Source organism: Aethalodelphis obliquidens, unplaced genomic scaffold (genome assembly GCF_003676395.1).
Source record: "Aethalodelphis obliquidens isolate GAN/ISIS:26980383/991018 unplaced genomic scaffold, ASM367639v1 scaffold19, whole genome shotgun sequence".
NCBI lineage: Eukaryota > Metazoa > Chordata > Mammalia > Artiodactyla > Delphinidae > Aethalodelphis > Aethalodelphis obliquidens.
This window is the reverse complement of record NW_020837963.1, coordinates 3,484,299-3,499,515: the sequence shown is the minus strand read 5'-3', so window position 1 is coordinate 3,499,515 and position 15,217 is coordinate 3,484,299. Positions and strand designations below refer to the sequence as shown.

Sequence of the window (15,217 nt, the reverse complement as noted above, 5' to 3'; positions counted from 1 at the left end):
CAGGCAGTAATATTTTAGGAATAAAGACAGTCTTACTTTGTCCTTTTTAATCTGGATGCCTTTTATATCTTTGTCCTGCTGTCTTGAACTGACTAGTCTGTTGACATGATGATTTGCATTGATTGACTTTCAAATATTAAACAACCTTTCATTCTGGAGATGGATCCCACTTGGTCATGATTTGTTATCTTTTATATTTATTGTTGGGTTTGTTTTGCTAAAGTTCATGAGAGATAGTGGTCTGTTGTTTTCTTGTTTTGTCTTTGTCTGTTTTTAGTATCAGAGTAATGCTGGCCTTATATAGGAAGCGGGAAGTAGTGGTATCATGAATCCTCAAATATTTGGTAGCATTTCCTAGTGAAGACATTTGGGCCTAGAATTTTCTTTGTGGTAAAGTTTTTACAAATGTCTTTTTTTTCCCCAAAATTTATTTATTTATTTATATTTATTTTTGGCTGGGTTGGGTCTTTGTTTCTGTGCGAGGGCTCTCTCTAGTTGTGGCAAGCCTCCTTTATCAAAGATAAGGTGTCCATATATGCGTGGGTTTATCTCTGGACTTTCTATCCTGTTCCACTGATCTTTCTGTTTTTGTGCCAGTACCATACTGTCTTGATTACTGTAGCTTTGTAGTATAGTCTGAAGTCAGGGAGCCTGATTCCTCCAGCTCCGTTTTTCGTTCTCAAGATTGCTCTGGCTATTCAGGGTCTTTTGTGTTTCCATACAAATTGTGAAATTTTTTGTTCTAGTTCTGTGAAAAATGCCAGTGGTAATTTGATAGGGATTGCATTGAATCTGTAGATTGCTTTGGGTAGTAGAGTCATTTTCACAATGTTGATTCTTCCAATCCAAGAATATGGTATATCTCTCCATCTGTTTCATCTTTAATTTCTTTCATCAGTGTCTTATAATTTTCTGCATACAGGTCTTTTGTCTCCTTAGGTAGGTTTATTCCTAGATATTTAATTCTTTTTGTTGCAGTGGTAAATGGGAGTGTTTTCTTGATTTCACTTTCAGATTTTTCATCATAGGTATATAGGAATGCCAGAGATTTCTGTGCATTAATTTTATATCCTGCTACTTTACCAAATTCATTGATTAGCTCTAGTAGTTTTCTGGTAGCATCTTTAGGATTCTCTATGTATAGTATCATGTCATCAGCAAACAGTGACAGCTTTACTTCTTTTCCGATTTGGATTCCTTTTATTTCCTTTTCTTCTCTGATTGCTGTAGCTAAAACTCCAAAACTATGTTGAATAAGAGTGGTGAGGGTAGGCAACCTTGTCTTGTTCCTGATCTTAGTGGAAATGCTTTCAGTTTTTCACCATTGAGGACGATGTTGGCTGTGGGCTTGTCATGTATGGCCTTTATTATGTTGAGGAAAGTTCCCTCTATGCCTACTTTCTGCAGGGTTTTTATCATAAATGGGTGTTGAATTTTGTCAAAAGCTTTCTCTGCATCTATTGAGATGATCATATGGTTTTTCTCCTTCAATTTGTTAATATGGTTTATCACATTGATAGATTTGCGTATATTGAAGAATCCTTGCATTCCTGGAATAAACCCCACTTGATCATGGTGTATGATCCTTTTAATGTGCTGTTGGATTCTGTTTGCTACTATTTTGTTGAGGATTTTTGCATCTATGTTCATCAGTGATATTGGCCTGTAGTTTTCTTTCTTTGTGACACCCTTGTCTGGTTTTGGTATCAAGGTGATGGTGGCCTCGTAGAAGGAATTTGGGAGTGTTCCTCCCTCTGCTATATTTTGGAAGAGTTTGAGAAGGATAGGTGTTAGCTCTTCTCTAAATGTTTGATAAAATTCGCCTGTGAAGCCATCTGGTCCTGGGCTTTTGTTTGTTGGAAGATTTTTAATCACAGTTTCAATTTCAGTGCTTGTGATTGGTCTGTTCATATTTTCTATTTCTTCCTGATTCAGTCTTGGCAGGCTGTGCATTTCTAAGAATTTGTCCATTTCTTCCAGATTGTCCATTTTATTGGCATGGAGTTACTTGTAGTAATCTCTCATGATCTTTTTTATTTCTGCAGTGTCAGTTGTTACTTCCACTTTTTCATTTCTAATTCTATTGATTTGAGCCTTCTCCCTTTTTTTCTTGATGAGTCTGGCTAGTGGTTTATCTATTTTGTTTATCTTCTCAAAGAACCAGCTTTCAGTTTTATTGATCTTTGCTATTGTTTCCTTCATTTCTTTTTCATTTATTTCTGATCTGATTTTTATGATTTCTTTCCTTCTGCTAGCTTTGGGGTTTTTATGTTCTTCTTTCTCTAATTGCTTGAGGTGCAAGGTTAGATTGTTTATTCGAGATGTTTCCTGCTTCTTAAGGTGGGCTTGTATTGCTATAAACTTCCCCCTTAGAACTGCTTTTGCTGCATCCCATAGGTTTTGGGTCGTTGTGTCTCCATTGTCATTTGTTTCTAGGTATTTTTTTATTTCCTCTTTGATTTCTTCAGTGATGTCTTCATTATTAAGTCGTGTATTGTTTAGCCTCCATGTGTTTGTATATTTTACAGATCTTTTCCTGTAATTGATATCTAGTCTCATGGCGTTGTGGTTGGAAAAGATACTTGATACAATTTCAGTTTTCTTAAATTTACCAAGGCTTGATTTGTGACCCAAGATATGATCTCTCCTGGAGAATGTTCCATGAGCACTTGAGAAAAATGTGTATTCTGTTGTTTTTGGATGGAGTGGCCTATAAATATCAAGTTAAGTCCATCTTGTTTAATGTGTCATTTAAAGCTTGTGTTTCCTTATTTATTTTCATTTTGGATGATCTGTCCATGGGTGAAAGTGGGGTGTTAAAGTCCCCTACTATGAATGTGTTACTGTTGATTTCTGCTTTTATGGCTGTTAGTATTTGCCTTATGTATTGAGGTGCTCCTATGTTGGGTGCATAAATATTTACAATTGTTATATCTTCTTCTTGGATTGATCCCTTGATCATTATGTAGTGTCTTTCTTTGTTTCTTCTAATAGTCTTTATTTTAAAGTCTATTTTGTCTGATATGAGAATTGCTACTCCAGCTTTCTTTTGATCTCCATTTGCATGAAATATCTTTTTCCATCCCCTTACTTTCAGTCTGTATGTGTCTCTAGGTCTGAAGTGGGTCTCTTTTAGACAGCAAATATATGGGTCTTGTTTTTGTATCCATTCAGCCAATCTGTGTCTTTTGGTGGGAGCATTTAGTCCATTTACATTTAAGGTAATTATCGATATGTATGTTCCTATTCCCATTTTCTTAATTGTTTTGGGTTCATTATTGTACGTCTTTTCCTTCTCTTGTGTTTCTTGCCTAGAGAAGTTCCTTTAGCAGTTGTTGTAGAGCTGGTTTGGTGGTGCTGAACTGTCTCAGCTTTTGCTTGTCTGTAAAGGTTTTAATTTCTCCATCAAATCTGAATGAGATCCTTGCTGGGTAGAGTAATCTTGGTTGTAGGTTTTTCTCCTTCATCACTTTAAATATGTCCTGCCAGTCCCTTCTGGCTTGCAGAGTTTCTGCTACAGATCAGCTGTTAACCTTATGGGGATTCCCTTGTGTGTTATTTTTCCCTTGCTGCTTTTAATATGTTTTCTTTGTATTTAATTTTTGACAGTTTGATTAATATGTGTCTTGGCGTATTTCTCCTTGGATTTATCCTGTATGGGACTCTCTGTGTTTCCTGGACTTGATTAACTCTTTTCTTTCCCATATAAGGGAAGTTTTCAACTATAATCTCTTCAAATATTTTCTCAGCCCCTTTCTTTTTCTCTTCCTCTGGAACCCCTATAATTCGAATGTTGGTGCGTTTAATGTCCCAGAGGTCTCTGAGACTGTCCTCAGTTCTTTTGATTCTTTTTTGTTTATTCTGCTCTGCAGTAGTTATTTCCACTATTTTATCTTCCAGGTCACTTATCCGTTCTTCTGCCTCAGTTATTCTGCTATTGATCCCATCTAGAGTATTTTTCATTTCATTTATTGTGTTGGTCACTGTTGTTTGTTTCACCTTTAGTTCTTCTAGGTCCTTGTTAAATGTTTCTTGCATTTTGTCTATTCTATTTCCACGATTTTGGATCATCTTTACTATCATTATTCTGAATTCTTTTTCAGGTAGACTGCCTATTTCCTCTTCATTTGTTAGGTCTGGTGGGGTTTTTTCTTGCTCCTTCATCTGCTGTGTGTTTTTCTGTCTTCTCATTTTGCTTATCTTACTGTCTTTGGGGTCTCCTTTTTGCAGGCTGCAGGTTCGTAGTTCCTGTTGTTTTTGGTGTCTGTCCCCAGTGGCTAAGGTTGGTTCAGTGGGTTGTGTAGGCTTCCTGGTGGAGGGGACTAGTGCCTGTGTTCTGGTTGATGAGGCTGGATCTTGTCTTTCTGGTGGGCAGGTCCACGTCTGGTGGTGTGTTTTGGGGTGTCTGTGGACTTATTATGATTTTAGGCAGCCCCTCTGCTAATGGATGGGGTTGTGTTCCTGTCTTGCTAGTTGTTTGGCATAGGATGACCAGCACTGTAGCTTGCTGGTCGTTGAGTGAAGCTGGGTGCTGGTGTTGAGATGGATATCTCTGGGAGGTTTTCGCTGTTTGATACTATGTGGAGCTGGGAGGTCTCTTGTGGACCAGTGTCCTGAAGTTGGCTCTCCCACCTCAGAGGCACAGCACTGACTCCTGGCTGCAGCACCAAGAGCCTTTCATCCACATGGCTCAGAATAAAAGGGAGAAAAAGTAGAAAGAAAGAAAGGAAGAGAAAGAGAGAGAGAGAGAGAAAGAAAGAAAGGAGGGAGGGAAGGAAGGAAGGAAAAAAAGAAAGAAGATAAAGTAAAATGAAATAAGATAAAATATAATAAAGTTATTAAAATAAAAAAATAATTATTAAGAGGAAAAAAAAGGGACGGATAGAACCCTAGGACAAATGGTGGAAGCAAAAGTATACAGACAAAATCTCATACAGAAGCATACACATACACACTCACAAAAATAGGAAAAGCGGAAAAAATCATAAATCTTGCTCTCAAAGTCCACCTCAATTTGGGATGATTCGTTGTCTAAAGGAGGGAAGGAAGGAAAGAAAGAACGAAGATAAAGTAAAATAAAATAAAGTTATTAAAATAAAAAGTAATAAGAAAAAATTAAAAACGGATGGATAGAACCCTTGGACAAATGGTGGAAGCAAAGCTCTACAGACAAAATCTCACACAGAAGCATACACATACACACTCACAAAAAGAGGAAAAGGGGAAAAAATCATAAATCTTGCTCTCAAAGTCCACCTCCTCAATTTGGGATGATTTGTTGTCTATTCATGTATTCCACAGATGCAGGGTACATCTAGTTGATTGTGGAGCTTTAATACGCCCTTCTGAGGCTGCTGGGAGAGATTTCCCTTTCTCTTTGTTCTCACAGCTCCCAGGGTTCAGCTTTGGATTTGGCCCCGCCTCTGCATGTAGGTCGCTGGAGGCGTCTTTTCTTCGCTCAGACAGGACTCGGTTAAAGGAGCCGATTCAGGGGCTCTGGCTCACTCAGGCCGGGGGGAGGGAGGGGCACGGAGTGTGTGGCGAGCCTGTGGCGGCAGAGGCCGGCGTGACGTTGCATCAGCCTGTGGCGCACTATGCGTCCCCCCGGGGGATTTGTCCCTAGATCACGGGACCCTGGCAGTGGCGGGCCGCACAGGCTCCCCGGAAGGGGGGTGTGGATAGTGACCTGTGCTCGCACACAGGCTTCTTGGTGGCAGGAGTAGCAGCCTTAGTGTCTCATGCCCGTTTCTGGGGTCCGCGCTGATAGCCGCGGCTCGCGCCCGTCTCTGGAGCTCCTTTAAGCAGCGCTCTTAATCCCCTCATCTGGAGCACCAGGAAACAAAGAGGGAAGAAAAAGTCTCTTGCCTCTTTGGCAGCTCCAGACTTTTCCCGGACTCCCTCCCGGCTAGCCATGGTGCACTAACCCCTTCAGGCTGTGTTCACGCCGCCAACCCCAGTCCTCTCCCAGAGCTCAGACCGAAGCCGGAGCCTCAGCCCCCAGCCCCGCCTGCCCCGGCAGGTGAGCAGACAAGCCTCTTGGGCTGGTGAGTGCCGGTTGGGCTGGTGAGTGCCCGTCGGCACCGATCATCTGTGCAGGAATCTCTCTGCTTTGCCCTCCGCACCCCTGTGGCTGCGCTCTCCTCCACGGCTCCGAAGCTTTCCCCCTCTGCCACCCGCAGTCTCCGCCCGCAAAGGGGCTTCCTAGTGTGTGGAAACCTTTCCTCCTTCACAGCTCCCTCCCACTGGTGCAGGTCCCGTCCCTATCCTTTTGTCTCTGTTTATTCTTTTTTCTTTTTCCCTACCCAGGTACGTGGTGGTGGTGGTGGGGTTTCTTGCCTTTTGGGAGGTCTGAGGTCTTCTGCCAGCGTTCAGTAGGTGTTCTGTAGGAGTTGCTCCACGTGTAGATGTATTTCTGGTGTATCTGCGGGGAGGAAGGTGATCTCTGCGTCTTACTCTTCCTCTATCTTCCCGGAAGCTGTGAACCCAATAATTTTTATGTTTGGTTTATGTGTTATGTTGAGGGTTGTGTTTTTTTTTTTTTTTTGCTGCGTTGGGTCTTTGTTGTGGCATGTGGGGTTTTTTTTTTTTTTTTCTGTTTTTTTTTTTGAGGTGCATGGGCTTCTCTCTAGTTGTGGAGTGCACGTTTTCTGTCTTTAGTTGTGGTGTGTGGGCTCCAGGGTACATGGACTCTGTAGTTGGTGGCACGTGGGCTCTCTTGTTGAGGTGTGCAATCTCAGTAGTTGTGGTGCACAGGCCTAGTTGCCCGCAGCATGTGGCTCTTAGCTCCCCAACCAGGGATGGAACCCGTGTCCCCTGTATCGGAAGGTGGACTTACCAGCACTGGACCACCAGGGAAGTCCCTGAGGATGGTTTCTTTACTGCCAATCCCTGCAAGAAGGTTCCAGGTGTCTATTTCTGTTTAATCACTGATTTTTAAGATGATATTCAGTAAGTCACTTAACTCTTCTGTTGCCCTTTAAACAGCTAAAGCCTAGGGCCAAAACAAACAAAAAGCATTACTTTTGTCTCCAAGGTAAAATGTGTTACTTTATTTCACCTTTGAACAGAGCCATTTGATTCCATTTCTGTACTTCTTACTTGGTTTATAGGCTTTTTATGGAAATTCTCAATGACTGTTCTGATGTGGATGAGATCAAATTCCAAGAAGATGGTTCTTGGTGCCCAATGAGACCGAAGAAAGAAGCTATGAAAGTATCCAGCCAACCATGTACAAAAATAGAAAGTATGTGCAGAATGGCAGCAGAGAGCAAAACGATGAGACTTGTGTGATGTTATCGTTAGCGTTAACTTTGGCCATTAGAGCTACCATTTGGAGCTCAGTTTGCTCACTTTATCTTTTGACCATCTATTACATATGTAATTTCTCCCAAATGGTTTTTATTCTTAAGTGTGCTAAAGTTTATACCACATTATAATCAGTTTTTTCATAGTATATTTTTCATATATAAAGTAAATAAAACAATCACCTAAATCATTTTATTATTTTTTATTGAAGTATAGTTGCTCTACAATATTATGGAAGTTATAGGTGTACAGTGTAGTGACTCACAATTTTTAAAGGTTATATGCCATTTATAGTTATTGTAAGATATTGGCTATATTTCCTGTGTCATACAACACATTCTGTAGCTTATCCTATAGCTAATAGTTTGTATCTCCTGCTTCGCCACCCCTGTAATAATGCCCCTCCCCTCTTCACTCTCCCCACTTGTCACCACTAGTTTGTTCTCTGTCTCTGTGAGTCTGCTTCTTTTTTGTTATATTCATTAGTTTGTTATATTTTTAAGATTCCACATATAAGTCATATCATATAGTATTTGTCTTTCTCTGTCTGACTTATTTCACTTAGCATAATGCTCTCCAAGTCCATTCATGTTCCTGCAACTGGCAAAATTTTGTTCTTTTTTATGGCTGAGTAATATTCCATTGTATATATTAATACATATATATACCACACTGTCTTTATCCATTCATCTGTTGACACTTAGGTTGCTTCCATATCTTGGCATTTGTAAATAATGCTGCTATGAACATTGGGGGTGCATGTATCTTTTCGAATTAGTGTTTTTGGTTTTCTTTGGATATATACCCAGGAGTGGAATTGCTGGGTCATATATGGTAGTTATATTTTTAATGTTTTAAGAAACTGCCATATTGTTTTCCACTGTGGCTGCACCAGTTTACATTCCTACCAACAGTGCACAAGAGTTCCCTTTTTTCCACATCCTCTCCAACATTCGTTACTTGTGTTCTTTAAAATCATTTTAATATATGGTGCTTGTTACAACATGAAAAATTATAAATGACATTTCTATGGACACTTATTTGGAACTTTTCATTTTAAAAATTATAAAAAATTATTTATTTATTTTGCACACTGTGCAGCATGCGGGATCTTAGTTCCCTGACCAGGGATCGAACCCATGTCCCCTACATTGGGAGCACGGAGTCTTAACCACTGGACTGCCAAGGAGGTCCCTCAGAATTATTTTTAGAGCACCTGTTGGAGGAACCCCAGGTGGAGGTGTGGTTAGAGAGGCTGTATCATCCATTAATGGAGGGTGGGGGAAGATGGTCATAGGTTAGTTGGTAAAGAAGTGAACTGATTGTTTCCATTGCCTTGTGGGAAGAAATTTGACTCTTGCCTTGGTTACCTAGGAATTATACTCAACCTTCAACTCCCTGTGCTGTCTACCCTGAGTGGGGAAAATAAAGGCTGTTTGAGAAATTGAAACTGATAGGTGAACTTAGTTTCTTTTTATCTGGCATAGTCCAGTCACTGCATTTGAGTTTTGTGCTGACTATATTTAACATTCTAATAATGTAATGAATAATAGGCATTCAGAGTAAGAAGAGAGGAAAAAGTAAAGGATTTATGTCAATATTAATCATTCTCCTGTGATTGTTACTGAACCTATGGGTGGAATGATCAGGGTTTTCCTCATCCTTGAGAAAAGTAGTGATTTAGTTAATTAGTTGCTGCTGCTTTTCCATTATCAAGTAGCATGCATTTTCTACTAAATAGATTGTAGTAGAATGGTGAGTCAACTCACCACTCTTTGAAATGGTGAGTTAACATATCATGTGAGGCTATTGTAGTGGGCAGAAAGGAGAACCTAAGTAGATAGCTGGTAAGAAAAACTTTAAATGTCTGAGTAACTTAAGTGACATGTTTGGGGTTTTTTCCACTTATCAAGGTGAAAATTTTATCAAGTTCTTGCTTATGGTGTAGAGCTTATATATTCTTTGATGTGAGCACCACTGCTTTGCTAGATAGGAAGTATGATTCTGACTTAACCCTACCGCATGTCTGTGAGAATACACAGCCAGTAAAGCTACATACTCTTGTCCATGGCCAGAGACCAGCCCCTTAACTCCGGATGTCTGTGTGTAACATGAGTCCTCACCTAGAGAGACAGCGTGAGGTGCAGGATCTGTGCAAATCTGTCGCAGTACTGGGGAGATAACGCGGAGTGTGCCATCTGAAAGAGGCTTTCGCTTCTCACAAGGCATAGCGCTCACCCTGTCTCTCTAGGTAAGCAGTCATTTTATAGACAGATGACTGGAGTTAGAGAGTTGGTCTCTGTCCGTGGGACAGAGTATGGGCTTTATTGGCTGTGTATTCTCCAGGATGTGCTACACAGTTAAAACTCTTATGGTTAGAGCTCGTGTTACACCTTTGACTTTTTTGCCCCTCTGTTCCCTACTTGCAGCTGCAGGTGTCCTCAGTAAGCCTTGTTCAGTGACTGTAGCCAATGAGGCAAGCAAGAAGAAAGTGGATGTCATTGACCTAACAATAGAAAGCTCTTCTGATGAAGAGGAAGACCCTCCTGCCAAAAGGAAATGCATCTTTATGTCAGAAACACAAAGCAGCCCAACCAAAGGGTTTGTTAATTTATAGTTCACTATTGTTTATTACACTTGGAACTAACTATTCTTGGGATAAGTTTGTAAATGTCTCTTTGAGAGTTGCATAACCATATAGGGCTATTTTAATTTGCCTTTTGTTCAGTTGAAATATTTTCAAGTGAGCATGTTGTTTATAAGAAAGCAAATTTTGATGAAGAATATATTCCCATCTTTGGGAAGTGAGAGTTGAAATCTTCTCATGTCTAAATATTTATTTCAAATTTGATACTTTTTGTTATTTTCTTGAATCTATTTGGAAGGAGTAAATTTGGCATCACAGACCAACATGAGGAAGCCGAGTGTGTGGAATTGGGAATCTGACAAGTGTAGATTCCAATTTTGACACCATTGCTTACTCATTCTGTGATCTTGGTTGAAATATTTAACTTGTTTGAGCCTCCTTTTCCTGTTCTGTACAATGGGGTTAAATAATGCCTACCTCATAAGATTAAATTCAGGTTTCAATAAGATAATGAAAGAGCTCAGCCTCAGTGTCAACCACATGGTCATTGTCTCAGTAAAAAATTGATTGCCTTCCCTTCTCACCCTCTCCAGGGCAAAATATGGGCTAGTAAATGCAGTCTAGCGTTTATTTATGAGTCATCTGGCAGAAGCTGTTGCTGACATATAGTGAGTGACAGGTTTGAGTATGTAGCAATAGGTGCTTCTTAGAGATTTTGGAACCTGCAGGAAAATAGCAGCAGGTTCTCTTGACATCCATGAACATATTGTTTCAAACTTGAGTATGCCAGCCTTACCTTTTGGCTTCTCATAGCACTTCTTTTCTCTAATGGCTTTATTGGGGTATAATTTATATACCATAAAATTCTCCCATCTTAAGTATTCAATTGCACAGTTCAGTGATTTTAGTAAATTCATAGGGTTGTATAGTCATCATCACAATTCAGTTGTAGAATATTCTGAACAGCCAGTAAACATCTCTCATGTTCATTTGCACTTAATCCTGATGCACACCCCAAATCTAGGCAACCATTGATCTTCTTTTTATCTCTATAAATTTGCCTTTTCTAGACATTTTATACAAGTGGAGTTACATTCTTGGTGCACTTTTGAAACATTCTTTTTTTATAGTTACTTTTGAAACCAGGAGAATTAAACATTTTGTGCTGCCTTCTTCACTGTTAAAATGCTTATATTTCCAGATGTGATTTACGTATCACAGTAAGGGTATTTTTTGTTTGTTTGTTTGTTTGTTTAGTGGAACAGAAAATGGAATAAGTATTTCAAGTGGGATTTTTGGGGGGTATGCTGATCATTTATTGTTCCTTGCAGACAATTTGTTTGGCACTTCTAGCATTTAAATAATAAAAAATGAAAATGTAATTTTGAAATGTTTACTAAAGTGGAGAATCATGGGAATGAATACTTAGATGTGGTATTTCCAGATTTTACTCTCTAATGAAACTCTTTAGAATATGCTGGAAAAACATAGGTTGCACAGTATTATAGTTAGATGGTTTCCTGCCAGGTTGAAGGGTTGTGCGTAGTGATATGGACTCATGAGTTACTGTAATCATAGAGGGTGTCTCTGGTGGCTCGCCATAAGGGTCTACCCTCTATGTTCCTTTCGCACATTTTTACCAATACTTGATGAGGACTTAGAACTGGAGGAGTGGCACGTACATTGGGTGACAATCTTGAAATGACTTCAACATGCAGAGGAATCAGGACAGTTCACACCTGCGATCAGCTACTGTAGAGATAGATGTAAGTCTCCTCATCGAGGTTAAAAAGAAAATAAAAACTAACATTGTGAGTATAAGGTAGAAACTTTTGACTAAACCAGCAACACATGAAAATTTTGGTTTAAAATGTCTGTAAATTGCAGCTTCCCAGCTCATTCCACAAAGTTGACATAACTCTTAATACCCAAACTAGACTTACGCATTAACAGCCAAAAGAGAAGAACCATTATGAAACAGGAAGTTAGGAAGTTCAGTGAAAATTCTGAATTCAGTCTTAGTAAATTATTTAATAATACATTAAAATGACATTCATTACCACCAAGTAGGGTTTATCTAAGAATGCTTTATTGTTAGGAAATACATTGATAAAATGGATCTTGTCATAGGACAAGAAGTCAGCCTTCTATATCCATGGATTCAGGTAACCATGGATCATCATAAATACTTGGGGAAAATTTTTTTTTAAGTTCCAAAAAGCAAAATTTGCTCTTTGCTGCCAGCAACTATTTACATAGCATTTACATTGTTTTAAGTACTATAAGGTAATCTAGAGATGATTTAAAGTATATGGGGGATATGCAAGTACTACACCATTTTATATAAGGGATTTGAGCATCCATGAGTTTTGGTATCTGTGGGGGGTGGGAGAGTCCTTGGAACCAATCCCCTGTAGATACCAAGGGATGACTGTATATAGTCATTTTAATAGATGGTGACATTCCATAAATTAATGGCCATTCCTGATAGAAACTCTTTGAAGTGTCAGAATTCACTTAATGGTTTGAAGGGTTCACCACTTGAGCTGATTTGTTCTTAGACTGCATTAATAAACGAAGCAGTGTCCAGGATACATGCGCATGCCAGTTTTGTTCCATTTTAGGCTAGAAAACTTTCACTTAGACGATTTTAGTCAGGGCTGTCATCAAGAAGGGTATTAATGAGAGCAGCCAGAGGAGGGAAACAGGATGGTGAATAGTGGAAACATAGCCTGACGGATGAATGAGTCTAAGGATTGAAGCTGTTAAGCCAGGAGAAAAGAATATGTTATAGTTATCTTGTAGTTCTTGAACGGGAGTCATTGATGAACTGGGTTAGGTTTATTCTTTGTTATAACATTTGGCAGATCTAAGTCCAATGGATGAAAGATACATGGAAAAACTTTCCGTTGGAGTTTTCTGAACACTAAGAAAGTTGATGTTTTGTGCTAAAATCACATTTTCTGTGTTAAGAAAGAGTGGATGCCACCTGTCCAGGTGTCACAGTGGAGACTCAGGCTATGGTTATATCATTTCTGTAATCCCTTCCAACTCTTACATTTTTATCTCCTGGTTTTTGTTCCTGGTCATTCTGTTCGTATCCTCTCTTTTGTGTCAGCATCTAGAAATTTTTTCTGAGGTGTAAGTTTATCATAGGACTTCTTGGTCAATGATAGTAAGCAAAGGGGAAATAGAGGAAAAACAGGAAAACTTACTTTAAGTTACAGTCTAAAATTCAGGTGAGCAGTTATTTTTTAAGTGGTATTGTTTTTGAAAAAAATTATTCTTATAAACAATTTTTCAAAGCATCAAGAAATAAAAAGCATTCTGTTAACACTTTGATGGTAATTCTTCTAGCCTCTTTCCCTGCATAGCCTGTCAGAAGAAATTGGCACCTTAATCTAAGACTTTTAGGAAACCTCTGCTATTTTTCTAAATTAAAAGATAATTTTAAATATTATGTCCCTACCCCATGCCTGGGAAATTGAATGACTGCTTTGTCATTAATGAGGAGGTATTCTAAAGACAGGAAACAAAGATTAGAAATAGATTAAGAATCATCAGCAAAATTGAATCTTTTAAAATATTTTTATGATCATAAAGTGGGAGCACCCAGTGATTTTCAGGTTTATGGATAAAAATTCAAGTTACTGAATTTTCAGACATGTAAGTTGGGGCCAAGTATGATGAATTCAGTGATCTAGTACACAGTCTGGAATACTAATGTTTGCTGTCTAGCAGCATGCCAGCAGTTTACCTTTGTGCTGTGGTACTATGGATACAGCTATAAAAATTTATATATGTACACATACTTATTGTACACATAAAGCCTGTGTGTGTATTTGCCAATCCTGTGAGGAGGGAGTAACAAATATTAAAAGTTTTAAAAAATGTTTTTATTATTTTATAGCATCACATGCCCACAATTCCACCAGACATAGCCATTTACATTTCTCCATGGTTCCTGTTATTCCGTATCTATAAATACATCTTTTTTTGCATAGGCATCAGAATCATTTACCTTTCTGAATGTGGTCTTTGTGAAGATTCTGATTACAACAAAAATCTTTCTACCAGTAGGTAATTTGATAATCCTAACAAATGATGAATTTCACCCATTCTATATAAAGTTGAATTTGTATTAATGGTTACAAAGTTCAGGTAATAGGAATTAACCTACACTAAATAGTGTGATGTTTGCTGAGATTTTAGATACTGATTTAATAATTTGTACTGTCAGTGGATTGTGACATTTTCATGTGTTGTGACAGCATTTTGTATTGGAGAAACAAGGAATAGTTGTTTAATCACTCAAAGTTTCATGTTATGAGAACAGAAGATATGCAGTGGTTAAGAGTTACTGTGGTTAAAAAAAGAACTAAAAAAAAAAAGAGTTACTGTGGTGACATGTCCATTGGGACATTGACCTTACTCCTCTACAGATGGAAATAAAGGGGCCAGGGTAGGAAAATGAGTTTTATTGTTGTTTTCTATAAATCTGATCCAGGTTGAAAGGTCAGTTCAGGATCAAGACAAAAGACAATCTCCAGTGTGAGACATCAAAGGACGAGAAGAGGGAGCAAGAAGAAGGCAGTCATTGTCTTTTTCTTGTAAACTTGAAATTTTTCTTTTCATTTCTTTCAATGTCAGAGAGAAAGTGATAGATTAAATGTACCTTTAAGTAGGAACTTTTTAAAATAAATGAAATCATATGTATGTGTGTATATTGTATGTGTGTATATATATGCACACACATACATATATATGTATACAAACACACACACACACATATAGGTCTTCTTCAAAAGCTTGCATCTTAAAAAATATATATATGATTAAGATATTAATACTGTGAAACAACCATAATAATCAGAGCCACTTTTTAAACCCCCTCCTTAGTACTAACATATACCAGTGTCTTCATTCATTCATTCATTCATTCATTCATTTATGGCTGTGTTGGGTGTTGATTGCTGCACGCAGGCTTTCTCTAGTTGCGGTGAGCGGGGGCTATTCTTTGTTGTGGTGCGAGGGCTTCTCCTTGTGATGGCTTCTTTTGTTGCGGAGCATGGGCTCTAGGCACGCGGGCTTCGGTAGTTGTGGCTCACGGGCTCTAGAGCACAGGCTCAGTAGTTGTGGTGCATTAGCTTAGTTGCTCCGCGGCATGTGGGATCTTCCCGGACCAGGGCTCGAACCCGTGTCCTCTGCATTGGCAGGCGGATTCTTAACCACTGTGCCACCAGGGAAGTCCCTGTCATTTTCCTTCTTATCCCCATCTCCCATCCCCCAATTTCTTTTTTTTTTTTTTTTTTTTTTTTTTTTTTT

At 38.8% G+C, this 15,217-nt stretch overlaps 1 protein-coding gene across 11 annotated transcripts in view; it reads left to right on the top strand.

The window, feature by feature from the left end:
- The window catches only part of PIAS2 (protein inhibitor of activated STAT 2), a 91,443-nt gene that overhangs the window by 63,669 nt on the left and 12,557 nt on the right, over positions 1 to 15,217 (top strand). For all 11 annotated transcript variants that reach the window (XM_027118429.1, XM_027118423.1, XM_027118426.1 and 8 more), the window contains 2 exons: positions 7,110 to 7,243; positions 9,735 to 9,906. In XM_027118429.1, coding sequence (XP_026974230.1) covers positions 7,110 to 7,243; positions 9,735 to 9,906 — 306 coding nt within the window. The remainder of the gene's footprint in view (positions 1 to 7,109; positions 7,244 to 9,734; positions 9,907 to 15,217) is intronic.